This window comes from Stigmatopora argus, chromosome 9 (assembly GCF_051989625.1).
Source record: "Stigmatopora argus isolate UIUO_Sarg chromosome 9, RoL_Sarg_1.0, whole genome shotgun sequence".
In the NCBI taxonomy this organism is placed as follows: domain Eukaryota; kingdom Metazoa; phylum Chordata; class Actinopteri; order Syngnathiformes; family Syngnathidae; genus Stigmatopora; species Stigmatopora argus.
Window position 1 is genome coordinate 15,138,671 of NC_135395.1, and position 22,988 is coordinate 15,161,658.

The window sequence follows — 22,988 nt, forward strand, 5'->3', positions numbered from 1 at the left end:
AGTTAAATTAGCAAATGAGCGGGTTAATTACAGAGCCAAATTCTTATATAAGACATGTCATTCCACATAAAAAAAGGTTCTGTCTCCTGCTCAAGCATTTTATAGGAAACTTAAAGAATCCCAAGCCAGCTCCCAGGTTTCTGTCCCTAGTTGCTTAGAAATGTATTGTTTGAGGTTAAAGGGAAATTGTTACATCAATGAAGTATTATTTTCCCTTGAGATATATGTTCCCTGCACTGCATTTCCTCACCTCCTTACTCAGGAGAGTGCATCAATCCCCCTTCCCAACTTTCTACTCACTCTCCTGCTTGGTGGCTTTTATCCTCCACTTCACAAGAGCTTTTTGAGGCTTCAGATTTTCTTACATGCAATGTCTTTGGCTACATATAAAGGATTGTCTGAGTTGCCTAAAGTTTGCAAGGGCGTTGAATTTTTCAAACAAATTTGTACACACTTCCTTTCTTTCTACCATTTCTCTCTCACCCAGTCTCGCACACGCTTTTATTCACAGATTAACACAAAAGCTGGTACACGAACCCACTGTGAACGAGTCCTACGTAATTAAGCAGAGTCGAGGGGGTTGTTTTGCGGTGACCGCTGTTGTTCATGTGAGATTGCAAATAAGTGTTTAAGAGCTGAATGACTCAGTAGTGTGTGTTTTAAGAGAGTTGGGGGGTGAATTTTGTGGGCAGATGTGTATGAAGTCTGGAGCAAATGGAGTGAGAAGCTCAGCAGCTTGCCGAGAACAAGGAGTGTAGGGTCGTGAAGAAGATTCGCACATGCAATGATTATTCACATGACAGATGAGGTGCCATGACTCACACCAAGTCACTTATCAGAATGACTCTGTCATTTGTGTGTTATTTCTGAGGCAACCTAAAGCAACTCTCCTACTCAAAATTTTCTCCTGCACATCATAGCTGCATTTCTTTGACGGAATTGGTATCAGATACCATCAGATCTCTTAATGAAGTGAGCATTAAGTGTTAAGGTTTATACTGCAGCTAGAGCTACAAAAGGTCACAGTAGAGACACAGTAAGAGACAGAGTGAACACGGAGACAGGTTTAGTAACTGACGGAAGTGGCGGAGCATCTATATTTTATTTGTCATTCATATTTAAGTGGAGTAGATGGGAATGGAGAGATGGCACAAGGCTCAGTCTTTACATTTATTGAAGTATACGAGAAGCAGGCAATCCATGGTGAATTACAGAATCAGCAAATCCCCCACAACTGTCTTATTGCTTCCCTAACCATTTTCCTATATTTCTGAGCCACTCTGCTCCTCTATTCACTTAAAATATGCTATTGCATTTTACATCAATCCAAATGAATTGAGATGTGGTTTTCGTGACCAAATGAGCCCAGTCTATTGGCTAAATGCAACTGTTCGCAGTTATTGGAACTGCATCAGATGGTATTTGCAGGAAGCCTAAACATTATACATGAAAAAAACAATGCTGCATTACCTCAAGCTTCTTCGTTGGGAATGTAAAGCAGTGATCAATGGGCATTGAGCATGAAATTCAATAATGGCCTGTGCATTGAGGTATGGGAACGGTTAACTTGAATCTTTCACAATATAATCGGTATACAAATAAATATGACCACTTTTGTTCACTACTTCATAGCACATTTAATGCACATTTCATTAGGTAGTTTTTGAGCAGTGACAAGGGAAGAGCAAGAAAAACAATGTCAGTGTACTAAATGTATCTCAGGCCCGATAGTGAACCTGAGCCCACAGACAAGTTTTAAAAAAATAGTTGAACCACAAATTTAAACTGATGTTAATGGTAAAAAAGGCTATTACTATTTAAAGCCATTAATGCATATTATGTTGTTAACAACTGCCAAGGTAGATTAAGTAAAAAAAATCTTCAAAAGAAAGAAAATTCAATTAAAAAAAATTATGAATTAATTAATTCAATGCCTGTTTATGTATTTCAAGTGAGCTGAAAGCAATCTTAGTTCAATTTTAGCAAAAGGTGGGGTACAACTTGGAGTGATACCACATCAGGGCTCTGGACATAAAATAAATAAATAAAACCTATTGGTGAATCTTCATTTCAACTAAAGTAAGTAGTGTTTAGAACCTTTTATCAAGAAAAATTGCATTCAATTTTAATAAAAGAAATGCTAGTACTTATTAATATTAGGGGACAGGGTTGGGGGGTTGCTTCAAGTACTCAGTTAGGTTAATTTTCTGCAAGAAAAAAAGCAGGAGAAAACACTTAAAATAATTGTATTAAAAAATGTAAACAATCAAACTTTTGTCAGGTGTATATATATTTAAAATAAAATACACTAAGTTCATAAAATTAAATAAAAATATATACTTAAAAACAAAACCAAAGTGGTACGCAAGTGAACCAAACCAGATACGCGCAGCTGAAACTGTTCATTACAGCCACCTGATTTGGAACATCTCTACTAACTATATTTGGAAAATAAATATGTATACTGACAAAAACATATACATACTAATACAGCACCTGTTTAAAAAAAATCGGTTTGCGTATTCCTCTTGCTGCAGAAATATGTACTATAGGATCCACGTTGTGTATTTAAAAAAAAATCGTGGACAAGTTAAGAATATTCACGATACATGGCAAGTTGGCAACCCTCCGGGTTTATCTGCACTTTGCGATGAACACGGAGATACTTGCTTTCCCTCTCGATTTGAACACTGTGGTTGCCATAGAAACCTATTTGTCACCAGCTGTTATTGTGACATGGACCCAAAGCAAGTGCTGGGTCTGAGTGTGTTGACCTCGCACCATTTGTCCGAGGATGCCTTTTGACGACGTGTGTTGTATTCTTCTCTCTCTGAAGGGGATGTACTCAATAAGGCCACATGCTGATGCTTGATGGCATACACACAAAAGTCCTATCTTGTTTGTGCGCCCTTCTCATTCTGGTCTGAATTTTTGTATGCACTACACATGGAGTTACAGTAAGTGACAAGGTTATAGGTAATGTGTCTCTTTTGATTAATGACCTTGAAGAACGTTGTCCAATCCATTCATCTTTGTGCAGATACCATCAGACAACCCCCCTGGTGCTGCCACTAGTCGCACAGATAATCTCTCAAAGAGCCACACATCCACTAATGTGACCCCATCTGCTTTATGCCCGCAACAGCCTTCATTGTCTATTTTTTATCTAGTGAAAAAGACTGCCCTATAATGTTCTATTGTACCACAATTTACCTCCATTTAGCAAGCATACATTTCTGACTGCCATTTCTTTGCGGTCATATTTTTCTGCCAACAGGTCATCAATACCCATCAATCCCTCTTATGCCTAGTCATTATAGATGTAGCAGTTCTCTAGAAGATTTGATGAGATTGTTTTTACATTTTGTTCAGCCATTCTGTAAAGTGGCCCTACCAAAGCCTCCAGTATCTGTCAGCCCCCCATCTTACCCTTCATTTAATTTCTTCTGTGTGCCTTCCCAGCCACGTCTTGCCTAATGAAGCTAAATCTAGCATGCTAAATGGAACCAGTCAGCTATGTCATTGGTGCTAGAGTGGCTGTAGCTGTCTTCTGCTGGCCCTGAAGGCAGAAACATCATTTGAAGCCACTGAGCTCATGCCTTTGGAGACATTTACAGTACAGTCACCTAATCAGGAAAATGTATATCTGCAGTAAAAATACACTATTCTAACTCTTAATTTGAATCCATAAAGGAGCATCGATGTGGAGGCTTGAAAGAACAGATAAGGCCATAGATTTTGAAGGTGCACATAACGTGCAACAGTACGACCAATCAGGACATGATATCCTGTAACAGATCAAGAGAATAGAGATGCACTCTGCAGGCTACAAGTTTACTGATTGCTCTTAAAGTTCTCAATGTGGGGATTTTGTATAGAATCTAATGGTTTTGGAGTGTGCGAGCATACAGTAACACAAGTGGAAAAGTGGCATCATAGAGCACCCTACAGGACAAAAAAAAAAAAAAAAAAACGCAGGTGGTACACACAGGATAGACACACAGTGCCTCGAATCTCATGTCGAAGTCCAATATCTCCCTTTCAAACGCATTAAAGGTACTTCATACAAAAGCCTCTCATGATCCAGCGATGGTAATGAGTGCACAGACACGGGTAAATGTGGGTGAATTATGTTTTAAATCACTCAAGTAGAGATTTTGTGCACATTCTTGACATGTGTTTGCTCATTGTAATGGGTAAATGCACAAATGTATTATTTTATCATTTATATTTGATCTGAATAGTTGAAGATTGGAATATTCCAGTCCAATTCTATTGTGTTTTATTTGTTTTATGGCCCAACTGTGCCCCTAATAAAATATATATATATATATATATATATATATATATATATATATATATATATATATATATATATATATATATATATATATATATATATACATATATATATATATATATATATATATATATATATATATATAATTTATATATATATATACACCGTGTATGTCTAAATATCAAATTAGTTATATATAGACAAGTTATAATGCAATAGAGACACGTTTTAAAAAAAGTTTTATATAAGACTTATTTTTTAGATACATTTTTTTGTTTTGAATTGTTTTTTCTGAACACACCTCACAAGCAAAAACACCTTATGTAAGTCAGAAATTATGTTCCCTTCCTTTTTTTTTTAGCTTTTTGACATTTTAGCCCAAGGAAATTACTCTATAGTGGGATTTATTCCTTGCAGGCTTTTTCTTCAACCTTGGTTCTAAACAGCTGGCTGTCAGTTACTATTTTTTGTGTTTGTTTGTGTTTCAAAAACATTTCGGTGGAACAATGAGAAACTTTCCTCCAAAAGTTAGTGCGGAAGTTGAATGTACATCACGATACACCACTGCATATACAGTACAAGTCTGGGGTAACGAGCACATAGTGAAACATGTTGTACAGTTAAAATCAGCCAAAGCCCTTTGAGTGTCACCTCTGTCATAGTGTTAATTAGACAGTGTCACCGTCTGTCCCCAGCGACATTTATTGCAAATATGAATATTTTACCCGGACAGATGGTAAGAATGTCAAGGCATGACACTGAGTTATTAAACCCTGGCCTTTTCCCTTGCCTACAGAATGCAGACCTTGTCAGCACTCGGTTGTTTTAATAACTCACTGTTAGCTGTACTTCTAAGTTATTGCAGCTCTGTCCTAGGGCAACAGTGAAAAAAATCTGTATGTGTGAGATTGCACAGAATTTAAGCTAAATGGGGAATGTCTTCACTGAAGAAGTAGTGTGCTTCTACTCTGACAGGCTTCTGCTAATAGTGTGCAACTGGAGCCTGACCGTCCAGCTTTATAATAATAGTAATAATAATACATTGAGTTTGTGTCATTTGTTCTTACTTTTTCAATAACTATATAGCTCACCATTTCCATTAATTTTAACTATTTGTGTATATTAAGTAAGTATAACTCTCGTAAAATTGACCTGGTCATCTGTAGGTCAAACGTGAATTATAATACAACATAGTCTATAAAAGTATCACTGTTTTATCAGATAAAATTTCCAACATAAATAAATAATTGTGCTTATATTTGTCACCACATCTTGTGTTCTTATAATCCATGATTCAACAATAAATTGTGTGACTCAAGTTCAAGAAACTATTTTGCTGACATTGATTTTAATGAAAGGGGAATAACATTGTATATTCTGACAAGGTAAACATCTTTGAGGAGTTCTTTCATATAGACACAGCATACTAAAGCTGGTAATTGTGAACGTAGCCATTAAAATGAACTTACTACACCAGTAAAAATTACACTCGACAGTTCTTAAATCTATTCACTGAACCTTAAACATTTATGCGGCAAATTTGCATTTCCTCTGAGCAAATACACTTGCAAAATGGTATGTTTGAAACTTTGTGCTTTAAGTTTGCACACTCAAATAAAAAATAAAAGGTAAGCTTGTATAGTTATTTGTTTTTCCAAATTCAAAAAGATGAATAACATGATGGTCTATATTTTGTTTTTTCTTTCACCTTTGACACGAATTGGTGAAGGATGGATATTTAGCTACGTTTTTTTCTCGATGTACGACAAATAATATAATTTAAGTAACCTATTATTTTCTCATTAAAATTGACAGTAGTACCTGTCTTCATTCATTTTCATTTAGAGGAAATGAATTCATAACGTTCCACAATCTTGTACTACTACTATACTTTTGGCGTGTCTCGTAAGGGGCCACCTCCTTCACTATACATCCCCATCCATACATCTTCTCCTGGGTTGACCTCTAGCCCACTTCCCTGGAACCTGCACCCTCAGCATCCTTCTACCAATGTAGTCCTTATCACTCCTTTGGAAATGACCGAGGTCTGGTTCCTTTGACCTTGTCTCCAAACTATCTAACCTTCACTGTCCCTCTTATTGTCTCATTTCTAGTCTAACGCCTCAGCATTTTTAATAACTTTCCATTCCACAATAAGTGTGGACAGGAGACCTGTCGGCATGTACAAGTGGACACTGAAAAGTAGTGAGTATAATCTGTAATTACTATGTAGGTATACTGCATTTAAAAAAAACAACTACAACAAAAACATTGAGTTAAAATGTGTTCACTGTATTGGAAACCTAATTAAAATTACAAGCTTCTACTGAATTGAGTAGATACTGTATGAAACACTATTTTCTTTCATGAAACCCTTTTTTAAAATCACCAAAGCCATTATATTTACTCACTGTTTTCTTCTCCATCTACTTTGCTTAAAACAAAGCCTTCTAAAACCACTCAAATATATACTAAATTAAACAAACAAAACATATATAGTCACTTTGGTTTTTTTTTAAACTCTGCTGTTTGTAGTAAAAATACCAGTGGATTAACTGTTTCAAATTTAACCCGTCTGGCACCAGTGACCATTGCCAAATTCAGTCTTTTTTCCCCTTTTTATTCCTCGGATTGAACTTCAGATGACTCTCCATTAACACATGAGTTTGTACGTTTACTGAGTTGCTGCCCCATAACTGACTGATTAGGCATTTGTTTTTCCCAGTAGAAACTGTTGCGGTGCTGTATCCACCAATGTGTGTTGACTGTTTTTCCCATCATGTTCTGTCTATATTATAAGCTTGGTTTGTTTAGTTATTCTGGCTATATCCTTCACGCTGTCACTTTCTCTCTTTAGCACAGCTTATTCTCATGTCTCCTGTGAGTTTTTGAGCTATGTGTAATTACCCAGTTTATTTGCATCTTGGCTCTAACTGCCTAACTTGTCGCAGTCAGCCTGCATTGACAGGACACAAAAGGTTGGTTTGCATTGCACACATCAGTCTTTAGCAAATATGGATGTGATGAGCAAGATCACGCAACAGAGCCAGCACATCACCCCAAACCCACACTGGCAGCCACAGAGAGAGGGACCATGCCATCTCCAATCCCTTTGTTTTGATTCAGATTAGAGCTTTGTGAGGCGTTTGCAAGGCCTGCAGAATGTGGATTTAAGGATTAGTCTAATAAACAGAGGCTCTTTGGCACTCTGGCGGATTGTTGCACGCCCTTTTATTCTTATTCTAACAAAGGACAAAATGAGTGGACATAAAAGAAGAACACGGAAGGTGAAAGATTTACCTTGACATATGTGGATTTGTCATTCGTCCGTGCTATGTATTTCAGATGAGTGTAGAACTCAAACTCAAAAAGCAAAATTCAGATCTTAATTGAAATGAAAAAAAATATTTTTGTCCTCATTGTTAGAAGCCTTGATCATTTTGACCCCGATATAGAAATACACATACATTCTGGAATGTAGAAAAAGGTTTAGTGACAAATGATTTTATAAGTGATCTTATTGTTATGTGGCAGAGCAGATTTTGCTTATGGTGCCAGGTTCTAAGCTCACAGTAGTACATTGTATACTGGTCTACCATTCATTTTTTAAATTGTTAAAAAATATACAATCAATTTTGACAATAAAACATGCAATTTGGAATTCACATATTTAGACATTTCTAAGGTGACAATTTCCAACTCTTAATGCAAACCTTTGTATTTTGATACCATTATGCTCGTTTATTGCACAAATATTTCTGTCAATAACACAAAAAAAGCCACCATGTGAGATACTAAAGTGGTTAGCGTGTCGGCCTCACAGTGGGGGACCTGGGTTCAAATCCAGGTTGGTCCACCTGGGTAGAGTTTGTCTGTTCTCACCGTGTGGGTTTTCTACAGGTACTCCGGTTTCCTCCCACATTGTAAAGACATGCATGGTAGGCTGATTGGACCCTCTAAATTGCCCTTAGGTATGAGTGTGAGCGTGAATGGTTGTTTGTCTCCTTGTGCCCTGCACAAGGCTCCTGTCACCTGAGTAATTGACAAGCTTAAGTTAGGTGCTTGCTACTTTCTAGAAATGGCTGTCTCTGTGACCTTGAAGAAGGCACTTGTAGGTGGTATGTGATTGATATGCGATCCAAACCTTGTGAATTACCCCCTTGGCTTTTGTTCACTATCCGTCTGTCTCTCATTTAATGACCTTTCTCCTCCTACTTATCTTGCACTTAAACCTACCTACACTTTTAAATGACCTATTAACTCAAAATCCTTTTTGTGTGGCTTGCTTCACACACAGTCCAAAACAGATGTTTCTTGTTTTGTTCATGAAAAGCCACTACATTGATATGTACAGTATGCCTACTTTGGGTGTAGATATTTTTCAAACACATTGAGCTCAATTTTCATAGGTATTTCCTATTTAAAAAAATAAAAACATTAAAAAAAACAGACTGTTTCAGATTCTCTCGTGTGGCTTGAGTCAGGAAGGGCATCAGCGTAAAAATGTAAAAATGTGTGATCCAAATATAATGACCAATTCCAAGGTTTTGCGTAGCAACCCCTCAGATGAAAAGCCAAAAGTGTTTCCACTGAATAAAATTACGATCAACTATGTAAATAATGTTGTTTAACTATTAATGCTTGTTTTTTTGAATGTCAAATTGAGGTACACATGTTTTGATAATGCTTTGGTTAGTCGACATACGTACAACAGGACTAGCAGAATGTACAGAAGGTCTAATTACTGTATCTAACACGTCCTGTACAAAAACATGTTGTTCATGGTAGATAATGGTAGAAAAAGCATTGATTTTTCTATGAATAACAGGGAAACTTGTGCTTTGTTACGGTCATGGGCGGAGGGTCAACTTTGTAGGGAACTTCTTTTCATTTGCAATTCCATAGTGTTTCTCGAATTCTACTTTTCATCATTTCCACAAACTGAAACGACAATTAAGCAAACTTAATTCATTAGAATTCATATGAGAGGCGCGAAAGAAAACGGGTGCAAAGTAAGCTAGATGGCGACAGGATGTAGGAAGATCGGCAGATCACTTCGATCTTCACTTAATAACTTTTTTCGCTTATCTTATAATTCCTACCTTTTATTGTACATGCACATGCCCACTGGGTATACAATGCAAAAGTGTCCCCACTATTTCCCTCTCGATTCCCTACCTCCCCGTTCAAGGTACAAACACATTAAGGTTGAACTCCTAATAGCCTGTGTGATGGATACCAGACCATAATGAGCTCTTTATGAGACTTAAATCCCACTGTTAATCAATGCACATAGCAGGGCACTTTTCAATACTACTTCCTAAGCATTTTAAAATGAGCCCTCATTGAAGGATTGACTCCCATTCTGGACTCTTTTCCCCCCCTCTGTCTCCTTTCCGAAGCCCTTCTTGCATGCAATTAGTTACTTCACACTCTCAGAATCCAATTTTACCTTGATTTTGGAAAGCTTTTACATGTCCTGCTATAGAAAAATACACTCCAGACTGGGAATTGTGAAAATATAATCTGCTGCTGTAATGCAGTGGTTGGACCAGACTTCATTTAACCTCAAGCAAGTGGGAACCAGCCAGTCTATTTTTTTACCTTAAATACCCTGTGCTGGCAGCTGCTGGTGGGGGGGCATTGCTGTCAATGACTGCTGGTTGTTGCATTGTTGCACTTTAATCTTTGGCTGCTAATGTACTACATTGCTCCTGGCTCTTGCAATTGTATTATGCTGTTCTAGTATCATAATGTATAATCTGTGTCCAAATGTATAAAGTGAGAATACATTTTAAGATGACTGGCTGCTTCTGACAAAATTACATTAGACAACAGAGGCACTAAAGGCAACAGGGTCTCCATGTACATATTAGTCTGTGTTCTATGTTATTTTTGTAAGTGTCAAGTTCATGAAACTAATTCTTGTACGGACATATAGGTGTGTGTGTCCTGTTTGTGGATCTGTGTGTATATGGGTGTTTTTGAATTGTTTTCTGGGTGTGTTCGATTATCCCTCACAGAATCAGAAGGAGTGGGATTCATTCTCTGTGATAATGAGGGAGAGACTAGCAATGCCCCAAAGTCATTTCTCTCATTCTTACATCCTTCCTGTTGCATTAGTCTTCTTTTCAGTCCTCTTTACACTTTTACTTGTGTCTAACAATAATATTCTTTATTCATTTTTAATTCTATTTATTTTCCACCTACAGTTTTATTTTATTCTCCGACCCCATTATTATTCTCCTTTTTATATGTTTGTATCTATGCAGTACTGACATCCGCTGGATGACTGCCAGAGTTTGAATCTTTTTTGACATTTTTTCACTAGGCTCACGTAGTCACAGAAATTGCTATCGGTATTCATATGTTGCGTATATATGTGGTTGAATGCATGTCAATTCACCATACAATATATTTATGTGAAATGACTGTGTATCGTCTACCAGGATGGGGAAAAAGTGGGAATTGATTTAATGCCATCGTCTTTTATTCCTGTTTTCCAGGCTAGTGAAGTGGAGATACACTCTCGCGGTGCCACTTTGGAGGCTGATCCACCCAAACCCTCTCACCTGCTTCAGAAACAGTCCCTCACACAGTCGCCATCATGGATCTTAAGGATCGAAGGCATCATTCTCTGAGCTGCTCCAAGGAGTCCCCCTACAACACCTCATCCTTGGAGGCAGATGAGTGTCGTGTGCCAACCCAGAAGTCATATAGCTCCAGTGAGACACTCAAGGCTTTCGAGCACGAGCAGAGACTCCACTACAGTGGCTGTGTAACTGACCTTGTTCACCACGAGGCTGATGAATACCCAAGACCAGGTAAGATTTTGAGCCAATATTGTAACACAGTTCATGTAAAATGAGCATTACGTAGTAAGGCACTGAACTTCACCAAAGTTATATAGTTTTGACTTGGATGGTTATTCAAAACTTTACCTGAGGATTTTGGCATTATTCGATCCGCATATGCTGATGTTTTGACTTTAAAGTATGGGCTTTTCAAATAATTCCCAGAATTCGGTCGGGTGAATAGTACAGAAGTTTTAGAAATCATAAATTTAACCTTCTCATTATATTTTGTATTGGTTTGTATTGTGTGGAAACCAATCATTGTAATTAGTCCAACTGTTTCAAAAACTACTAGTAGTAGTCCTTTGTCACTCGGGTGCTTGTCATAATGAACCCTGTGTCCACCGGTAAGTTAGCCGATTTAGGCCAATGTTATAGGGCATGTCTGCTCTATTCCGCATGTTCTTAAAACTTGCACTTGCTCACATGTATATTGCAGAGGCATATGAAACAAGCGACACGTGTTTTGATCCCTGACTTGGGAAAGGGGTCTGATTCATTGGGATTGATATTTTGCAAAGCTCAGTTTTCTATGAAAAGAGGCAGAAGATGTTAGAAATGAAGTGTTTGTTAATAGGCATAATATGTATATACAGGTAAAAGTGAAGATGAAAATGGTAAAGGGAAAACAAAGATTGATTTGCATCATTGATTTCTGAAAACCTCTCGTGTATCAGTCGGACACACTTGAGTGCTGCACCAAGATGACGTCCCACTAGTGTGGTCAATACCAAATTCTTCTCAGCCTATCAACACTGTCAAAAGCCCATAGCCACAGATGCATCGTGGGAAGTGTGGCCACAGGAGACCAACAGTGTTGCATCACCATAAGGACTGTGACACCACAGGAGGAGGAGAGCGCAGTAGACAGAAAATGAAGACGAGTGGGAGAAACAAAGTGAGAAAATCAGTGGATGAATAAATGAGTAATACATCTAGTCAGAATGGGCATTAAAATGATCATAATAGCTATTTTGAGGAGTTTTTAAGTTTTTTAACAGTTAAGTAGCATTTTCTGAATTTGGTCTCATGGCATTTCACATCTGGAAGATTTTTCTCAACGTCCCAACTTCCTCTATCCATCTTGTGGATGTATTTAGAAATCATGCCAGAAACAACAGATGCCACTTATCTCTAAAACATTGAAGCATTTCGGAGCATAAGTAAAAGATGATGGCAGTATTCTTCGTAATGTGGAGTTTGTTGGCCGCTCGTGTGGTACGCACAATACTTGAAAGTTTTACCACTGCAAGGACTGCTGCATTGCTCTTATTTTTGTTTGTTAAATACAAAGCCACAAATGCATATTTTAATTTAGCCATATTTTGTGGTAGATCAAAATCATTTTCATGTAGAAGCAGTGCACATAGATTTTTATTGAAATAATCAGTGTGTATTCACTCAAACTGATGTTTCTGCATTCCCATGCAGTCGAGTCCACCCGGACAAGTGATGATCAAATAGAGAACAATGCAGCTGCACACTATTAAAAATAAATGGAAAAGAGATTAGATACAATTCATCCCATCTTTTGTTTTCTCACTGGCATTTGGTGCTTCTCCCAGCTGCTGACACACTAAAGGATTCTGTCGTGAGTTTGGTTGAATAAAGGACTACCTGAAAATTGTCCTCAGTCTCATTCTAATCCACCTTGGTGCTACACAGCCAATTCCTGTAGTTGTTCTTTGATAGGTACAACGACGTGCAAATGACTTAAAGCAATCATTGGTACAGTGGGAAAACAATAACCTTGTTGGCAAAATTAGCCTGTAAGACAACGATAAGTTCATTCATTTTCTGAACTGCTTATCCTCACAAAGTTCGTGGGGGGTTCTGGATTGCAACCCAGCTGAATCCCAGTAAATACCACTGACTTGCGTCTGAGTATAAAATAGAACAGTAGCCTCGGCGAGAACTGAATGAATTTTTGTTGTTGTTGTCGTGAACTAGAGTTCTCCACGAACGTACATTGAGATATAATTTAGCTTAGCCATTGGCAGTGTGAGAGACAATTTTCGAGTGTATAGTGTCTGTGCTAGATTGGTTGGAACAAAAACAGGGACCCAGAGCAGCCCTACCGGCCAGTTTGGACACCGCTGTTCTATATTCAAGCACACTCATTTCATTGTTTACCATTTTGATTATATTGATTATTTGTTTTTTACTTTTCGATTACATTTGAATGTCAACAAAGATGGCGAATTAAGTATTTTGGTTGCTAGATTGTTGACCAACATATGCAAGTGTCAGAGTAGAAAAATTATATAATGCTTGCGTGCATCAACTGTGTTTGTACCAATCATGTCTGCATGCATGAGAAATTTAGCTCATCCACCCTAGAACATGTTCAGGTGTAGTCTTTAATTTAAATGACAGCAATTAGTGTATGATTAGTTGAGCAGCATTCAGCTCCTTTCTCTTTCTCATACATGACAGCTGGTGACAATTATACATTTCAACATAAACACAATTATCAGGTAAGAAAAACACATTTTCATTGACACTTATGTGTAAGGCATTAAGCACAGAAATATTTCAAATGACTTCAATATATACAAATATTGTAATTAGTACTTAGTGTATTAGTTACACTTAGTAATGTGTTAATTATTTTGAAATAAAAATAAGTTATCAACAGTCTATGTTGAATGTGGGATTGAGTTAATCTATGTTTACTGTGTAATGGCCCTTTTGACTCTGCTTTGGCAGCCTTTGATAAATGAGGCAGATTGTAAATGTCACTGTTATCAAGTGCTCCCCTCCCGACTGAGTCACTTGTCTCCAAGGCTGTAATTAAAGTTGTTCCCCTGCCACAGAATATGTGGATGTGGATGTGTTTACATATATGTCACATAGCTAATGTATAAGTCACTTTTGATACTGCTTATGCCTAGCCTCAGTCACAAAAATTATACCTTTCTGAATGATTAGTTGCCCGCCTGATGTTGCCATTTATCACATTTCACTGTAATCAGGATGCTAATGGATTCTATTGATTAAGATAGAAAATACTCTCCATTAATATTTGTTTTACCTATGATCAGCCCAGCTCTTAATTATGTTCGCTAAAGCAGCTGGAATCAGATCTGTGACATTTGAAGACTGCTTTGATAAATAATATTAGATTTAATCTTTATTTAATGTTTTTTTTATTGTTTTTTTAAGGGGAGAGAAAAAAACTGCCTCAATTATTTCCCAAAGGAAACCATAAATGACATTGAACCCCCTTAAATTTATATCTGCCAGTAAAATTGAACTTGAATCAAGACATTTGATTCAATAGACTTGTTTTACGAAAATTATATGTATTATATTATTCCAGCAATTATGTTTTGTGATCTTAAGCCTATGCCTGAACTATATATTGAAAGAATGTAAAAATAAGAAATTAAAATCTTAGAGTAAATCATAAAAACTGTCCGCTTATGGCACATATATGTATATTTGCAAGCGGATTTTACGGATCTATTTTCATGACCAGTCTGTGTAAATATGTGCGCAGGTGGGTTAAACCAAGAGTTGACTATATTTCAAAAGCTGGCACACTTGAAAAAGGGCACGTTCTGGCCATGAGTGCTACCAACTCAATTTACTATTGACAATCAAAAGTGCTCCTCTCATCGCCTTCAATTTAAATCTGCACATTTCAGGGCAGAAATTCATGAAATGTGTGATTTTAGCAAAAGACAACGTAAGAATTACGCCCATTAAATAAATGATGATGACAACTGTTGACATGGTGAACCTCCTTTTTCCTCCCCTTCCCAAACATGCATAATATATTATAACTGACGTGTATTCAGTAACATTAAGGAAACGAATAATGACTAGTTGGGAAGACACCTGCCCAGGGATAAGAAATTTTTCGATGCTCAACAATACATGCTTCAGTACCAAGCCCTCCTATAAAATCATATTACCTACATCGCCATGTCCTGTCGTGTCTTGTACACACCAGACTACTTTTCATCTGGGCAAGGGCAGAACAAATCAAGGAATGGTGACATTTCTCGCTCCTATATAAGGCACCTCGTTAGTAGGTGCAATAGCCCCTGTGGGTTTTATGCCATGAAAAAGATCAGATGTCACTTCATACGTGTAGGATGAATTTGAGCAGTAGGCACCATTAGAACGACATTACAGAGTCTGCATTTTGTCATTTATAAGATACTCCACTAATTCTACATGAATTGATGTCACTCCTGTGGAATAAAAACAAACAAACAAAAACATTTGACTAAAAAAAACTGATAATGAAAAGTTACATTTCTCAGATGTCGAATGAGTTATATGTTGCAAGATGTTATACTATTGAGATGGAAAGTAATGTCCAATTTTGAGAGATGAGAATGGCCCAAATACTGTAATACTATCAAATGTCTTCTTTGGTACATATTGAGCTATTAATACTATGAGAAACTTTGTAACTATTATCTCATCTCATCTCATTTTCTGAACCGCTTTATCCTCATTAGGGTCGCGGGGGTTGCTGGAGCCTATCCCAGCTGACTCCGGGCCAGAGGCGGGGAACACCCGGAAGCGGTGGCCGGCCGATCGCAGCACACAAGGAGACAGACAACCATGCACTCTCACACCCATACCTAGGGGCAATTTAGAGTGTCCAATCAGCCTACCATGCCTGTTTTTGGAATGTGGGAGGAAACCGGAGTACCCGGGGGAAACCCACGTAGGCCCGGGAGAACATGCAAACTCCACACAGATGGACATGACCTGGATTTGTACCCAGGACCCTAGAGCTGTGGGGCAGACCACTCGCGCCACTGGGCCGCCTGTAACTATTATATAAATTGTTATACTGCAATCGGACTTGGGCACATGTCTGAAAGCTTCAATGGACCCTGAAAATCATATAATTGTATTTTCAAGTATCTAAATGGCCTAATTGAGTTGCTATAAAGACATATGTGCTGCCCCTATTGTCAGATATTGCCATTCATATTGATGAGTCTGGAGAGCCATGATAAAGACTAACTATCTGCACATGACATTCCTATAGTAGGCCGGGCCAACACAATGTTAGAGTAACTGCAAATGAGTTATGGCTAGGCTAAAACAATTGTTTGGTTCAATTCGTTTCTGGAAGCAGACCAAGCTCATACCTCCACATCATTACAATGTAAAGTCAGCAAACAGACTCTTGACTCAAACAAAACAAACATTAATTTGTTGTTGATTTTTTTTTTTGTGTGGTTACATGACAAATTTAGAAATCACGGCAAACACAAAATAGCTGTCATGTTGTTTAACATTAGTAATATGCGATGCACTTGAATATAAGTGCATCACATATTACGTAGGTTAAACTATGATTATTTTCATACATAGCACAGAACCGTGATACAATAACCATATATTTGAAAATTCATGTATTTCTCTTGCATATGTTTACATAATCATTGTCTTTTTTTCTAATTCTATTATGATGAAGACCAAGAGGGTGCACTTTAGAAGTGGCAATTTACATAAACATTTGCTTGATACAGACCACTGTCTGGTGGAAGCTGAATGGGATTTGTGCATATGTGAGTGCTATCTGCAGTTTTAATGAACAAAGAGCTGTGATCGACTGGTTCCATCTAGACAGCTAACCTACAATTTCAGCATCCAAGTAAAGGGCCAATGGAATTAGAAGCAGGCACATTAAAAGATATCTGGCCTCTGTTGGATCCCCAACAGTGCCCTCATCCTCACCTCCAGAATAATGATGTGATTTTGACAAGCTTGCATTGAGATCACGGTTTGTTTACTTACTGCATTTGGAAAGGTATGGAGTATTAATTCACCTTGTTGAATTTAGCTCATAAGTGAATGTCACATCTCCTGAACCTTGCAAGGATAAGCAGAACTGAGGATGAACACATCTCCGAACCCTGTGAGGATAAGCGGAACTGAAGTTAAATGAATTAATGAATATAACATGCCTCATAAACATTGCTCCAATGGTCAAAAGACACCAAATTTATGAACTGCTGCAGGTCAAGGTTTTAGGAAGAAATGCTTTTTTCAATGCACTAATTGTACAGAAAAAGAGCATTTTCTGATTTGGTGAAAAATTACACCATGCAGGGTGAGAGGACATCGACCTATAGAAAGTTATTTGAGACACACTGTCTGTTAAACTGCTAACAAGGAGCATTATTTCTAATGAGAGGCAGTACGTTCCTACAAAACGTTCTACTCACAAACAATTACACGTGTACAGGGGCACACAAACACAGGAAATTACTAACATTTCAGACCGCATGCTTCCATAATGACTTATCAAGGGAAGTACATTTATTTTAATGGATGACTGCAAACTACTGCTTATTATCAAACAGATACATCCAGTCCAATTGTGTAACTTATATTTTTGTTTTGTTTTATTATTTTTCCAAAATGTTCAGAGGTATTACATTATAGAGCAGTGTTTCCCAACCTTTTTTGAGCTGCGGCACACTTTTCGCATTGAAGAAATCTCAAGGGACACCGCACTGACCTAATGTCACCAAAAGTTAATGTCTGCGGACCCTGAACAACTTGCAGTTCGAGTGATGCAAAAATAAGCAATGTAATGTTTTTAATCACACAATTTTAGGACTTTTCTCCAAAAAATACTTAGATATCCTAATATTTCACAAAAATAAAAAAAAGTTGTGCTCACACAGACTTTACATCGGCAAAAATTGATGCCCTAGAAACCAAACAACTTCCGGTTCATGTTAGAGAAAAATAAGCAACAAAATGACTGTTTCACAATTTGAATCTTGTAATAAGTACAATCTATAATTTAACCTTAATCATATTTTGATTTTAACCTTGTAGTAGTTCAATTTTAATCTCATTATATTCATATTAATTTTTCTCTCTGAATATTACATTGTATGAATTCTTGCAATTTCCTGGAGCACAACATACCATTGCTCACGGCACACTGTTTGGGAAACACTGTTATAGAGGCATAATCTAGCTTTTAGACACCCAAATGCTCCAATACTTTTTCTGATAATTGACTATACATAATACCTTTTTTTTCTCTACATGGCATACACTCTCCATTTTGGTTGAGAAGTTGCTTAACCATCAGGTCAAATTAAGGATTAATGTTTTTTTACATTAAAATTGTGATCACTATGAAAATCTGATTAATTTTGCAGGCCTTTTTTTGAATCATTAAAATTGTGTTTTGTCCTTGCAGACAGTTTCTTTTAATATACTACTATAAGATTACATAAATGGGCTTATATTGATTTAGCATAAAGCAACCTTAATGTAATACTGTAAAAGTAGCTTCACATGAAACAAAAAAACTGGCTAAATGTAGAAAACACAGCAGCAACATAACGTAACCTTAATGTCAACAAAATCAACAAATTGAGAGATAGCATAAACCTTTTAGCACATAGAACATAAATTATACATACCAGGGAGCTTAGGTAAAGGTATTGTAATGTTGTGATCACCTGTCTCTTCTGCATTTGCATACTTTTTATTTAGATTTTCTTGAGAGGTCTTCAATTTGTGCTGATGTGCCTAATATGGTGGCCTATAAGTGCAGAAAAATACGACACAGTAATGGAATTGTGGTCTAGTTTGAATGAGAACGACATTGATCTAATTAAGATATGGCACAGCATTGCCCCTCTACATTTGTCATAATATCAAGTAACAAACATCTTATTGGGTTTCTAGTTATGACCTAACTGAGATAGATTTCATGTCTGCTGCACACTCTCAAACTAATCCATCTTTCTTTGACTACATGTTGATAGCCCTAGCACGAGACTAGGTCTACCACTCCTGGGATTAAAATGTGATTGGATGTTTCATATATAATCACTGCTTTAGGGATGTTAATTGTGTGGATTGACAGTTTATGTGATGAATTGGTTGTAGTTGGGTTTGAAATATACACCGTAGAATAGCTATTTGAGCTAGAACCCTACATTCCTTTTGCTGGCTTCATCTGCTTTTACTCTCTCAGGCCTCCTGGAATTTTCACCAGTCCTTCGATACTTCATCTCAGGTATGGTAACAAAACCGAGGACCTGGTCTATAGACTTGTGATTAGAGTATAGAAGTGTGGCTCTAATCAATTTAAAGCTTTAGATTTGTAGTTATAGTTCATATGTGCAGTGGTTTAGAAACTTGTCGGCTCAGGCTAGTAGATGTGATTTGTTTGTTGTGGCTGTGTATATAAACACCATAAGTTTATTTTTACACTCAAAGTTTCCTGAGGCCCTCCAATCCATTTATGCTCACTTTTCAAGTTTTTTTCCCAAGCTTCTTAAGTGCAGCCGAGGAGATCAAGCAGATGGATTTCATCACTTTAACTCTTTTCCTCTTGATTGCTTCTGATGAGTCACAGTTGACCGAGTCACGCAGCTGTGCGATTCTCGGCGCGCTCATTCATATAGTATGCCACCACCACGGATGGTTCTTGTCGCCACTCTCATCTCCATTCCCTTTCGCCTTCCTTACAAACTGCTAATGAAGTGAAACACAACTGTTTTTCCATCTGAATCGTCGACCCCAACAGCTGATAGTGAGAGATTGCATCCACAATACTCTTTTAATTAGTTTTAAGAATAAATTGGTTAAGCATGCCTTTTCCCTTAATTGCTTTTTCTTCAGCTTGAATTTAATTGGGCTGTGGTACTTTGCTATTGATCTCTTTTGATGTGCTTTGATTTGGATAATTTTATATATTTATTTTAGGTGAGACAAGTCAGTCTATCTAGAATTGAGGGGTGAAGTAGGGATAGTTTTGGCAACATTGCTGGTACTGCTGTCGACTACATTTAATGCGGTCAACATTCAGATCCTACCATGAATTAATCGGTAAAATGTTCCGACCGTGTGGCCTGATTACATTTGCATCTCTATTAGGTTTTGATCAACATACAGGATTTGCAGCACAAATAAGGAGCTATAAATAAAGTCAGCACTCCACACCTTAAAGGTTGTTTTTTTTACAATGTTCCTGGAGACCAGCATATACAGTATTCCTTCTAGCAGGTCTTTGTAGTTCTTCAGTGATTCATGCTGTCATCTTTTGCCTCCTGAGTGCATGAACAAAAGCAATTCTCAGCCTCCTTCTCCAAAGTTTTATAATTACTTTGCCTCACTGTGTAGTTGTAGATTTGTATGCTTGGTTGGCGTATTTGTTTGTGTAACCACTTATGTGAATGGCTCCATTTACCACTTTTATTGCTGTTACCCACCTCAGCCTTTCACTCCACCTGTTTAATGGCTGTGTTTTACTTGTAGGTGGGAACTTTACTCTGGCTGAACTAGGAGTATGTGATCAAACACCTACTCCTCATCCTGCCGCTGTCCCCTACTGTCCTGAACTGGGGCTCCTTCAAAGGGGTTACTCCCTCAGTGCCGGATCCGATGCAGATTCTGATCCAGACGGCCCTCTGTCACCGGACAGAGCAATTCAGCTTTGGGCTGGCGGAGGAGGGGTAAAGTCTCGGCGCAGTTCCGGAGTGTCCAGTCATGAGAACTCTGCCTTGACCCTCACCGACTCCGAGAACGACAACAAGTCTGATGACGAATCAGGTAGGACTCCCGTATGAGTAGTCAAGATAATATACAACTATTCAAAACGGATCAGAAAACAAAAAAATAAGATGAAAAAAAGTACTTTGAGGAATTCCCACGATTCCCAGTAAAAACTCACAGAACAAATACATATATGTATTATCTAATATGGAAACACAACAAAACGTTCAATTAGAGACAATCTTATGTGATTCACTAAGGTAAACAAGTCGAATTAATCGCTCTATCTACCAACTAAAGCATAATGAGTACGATTCATATGACTTCGTAGTTGGACAAATCTGCTGCTTAATGTTTATAAGATTGTTGGGGATGTATTTTTGGTTTTTGTTTGTTTTTATATCAACTTTCTTCTTTAATTTAATTCACTTTTTTACAAGTACACCATATCTGCATCATACCATTTTTTTACACGCAGCCATCATATTGCTACACGGTGTGATTTTACATTACAGCTACACTCGAATGGAAGACATGATCCATTGGCACTATATAACACATTATAATACATATTCCACCTATTCAGCTCTACATTACAAACTCTGATCAGTCAAAAGTAATTATTGCATTTTGTATTGGCATTGTCATAACTCTCAAAACCGGTATCAGACTGTAGGTTAGTCTTCTCAGACATTAATGCAAAGCAGTGTTTGGATGTGGTAATATGTACGCCCCCGCATTGACTGATTCAGGTGTGAATGAATGGTAAAACTTTGTACACAGTTTACCAACTTTGTTTGAATCTTTTTATTGGCTTGCACTTACTCACGGGTTTGTTGAGTGACTCTGTTTCTGTTGAAAACATAATTTTGTATTTTTGGAAGCAAACTAATTTTGAGTGTTGCTTTGCAGCTGAGTGTTTGAAAGATTCCTAGGGGGGAATCGTTTTCTTTTAGTAACTTTGTTTATTGCAACGATCCAATTTCCTTGTTAATCCTGAGGTAGTCGTAAACCGCCACATGAGATTCTCAGATGTGTCAATAGAGGTTAATGAAAAGTGGATAGAAGAAACAACAGCCTAATTAATTACATTTTCATCAGACGCCTGAACAGATGTGCTTAAACCTCTGTCTGGCTATTGGGCCTCTAAATCTGAGACTTGTGTCAACTGATCAAACTGCTCCGCATCCATTAAACTCATCATGATACGCCTTACCTAAGATGCACCTCTCATCCGGATGTCAAATAATTGGTTTGTGGTTAATTACTAGACTAATCTTGCGACCACAATATCTGCTGCAGACATTGCCCATGCTCTTAGTCTAAGCCTTTTGAGGCTTTTAGAATTAGGGTTTTAATATGGCAGTAAATTATGATTATCATTTGCCAGCCACAAGAAGTGAGAGCCTGTGTCTATTTTTGTTTTGAAGAAAGCTTTTCCTTCTTCTACTTTAAAAGTAGGGGGAAACCATTCTATAAACAAATATAAAATAATGTCAATGTTGCCATAATAAAAAGCTAAAAATACACATAGGTCCACATTAATTTTCATATGAGCATAAAATGTAAAAAAAAATACAGGTGTTATATTTTCAAGAGTTTGCACATGACTGGTGTAATATAGAAAAAAAAATTCTGCAACATGATGAGCAAGTCCTGAATGAATTTAATTCTACAATTGAGACAGATGGGAAACCACAAAATGTCAGTTGTGACTTGCTAATGGTAGGGAGTTAAGAACACTTATATATGTTGAATTGTGTCATTTTACTCTCCAAATTAGAGCCCATTAGATAAAAAGAATTCTGCACTTTTGAATGCGTCATAGGTGTCTGAATGAGGTGAGAAAATCTTGAGATCCATAGGTGTTTAGCTTACTCAAGTCTAGTGACTCATAGCTTTGGGCCAGAGTGGTAGAGACATCAGAGTCAGAGAGGAATCCAGATAAAAGTGAGTTGTGTGTGCGAGTTTGTGTGATAAAGCCCCTTGCTAAGCTACTTAGTCGCCTTGAGAAATGAGAAACACCCACCTCTGCTCCTACGTCTTGGTCCAAACATAACATCTGACACTGATGGCACCTCAAAGCACCCAGAAGTACAATTTGACTCCTGCAAGCCTAATTAAGATGACTGTATATTTCTTTTCTGTGGTTATAGAGGTATGTGTAGGTATAAATCCTGCTCATGTGTGTGAGTAAAGCAGCAGCAACAAGAGTGTCAAAACAGCGAGGGTAGGATCTGAGGGTCTAATAATAGATATTGACTGAGGCAGACAGAGAAACATCATAAACACATGCTAACAAATCAAAAAGATGGTGATGTGCCAAA

The 22,988-nt window shown here is 37.4% G+C and overlaps 1 protein-coding gene across 1 annotated transcript in view; it reads left to right on the plus strand.

Moving 5' to 3' along the window:
* LOC144082081 (teneurin-2-like) overlaps nt 1-22,988 on the plus strand; it is a 163,469-nt gene that overhangs the window by 24,388 nt on the left and 116,093 nt on the right. Inside the window, exons 2-3 of the mRNA XM_077608915.1 lie at nt 10,807-11,124; nt 20,425-20,718. Coding sequence (XP_077465041.1) covers nt 10,908-11,124; nt 20,425-20,718 — 511 coding nt within the window. The 5' untranslated portion in view covers nt 10,807-10,907. The remainder of the gene's footprint in view (nt 1-10,806; nt 11,125-20,424; nt 20,719-22,988) is intronic.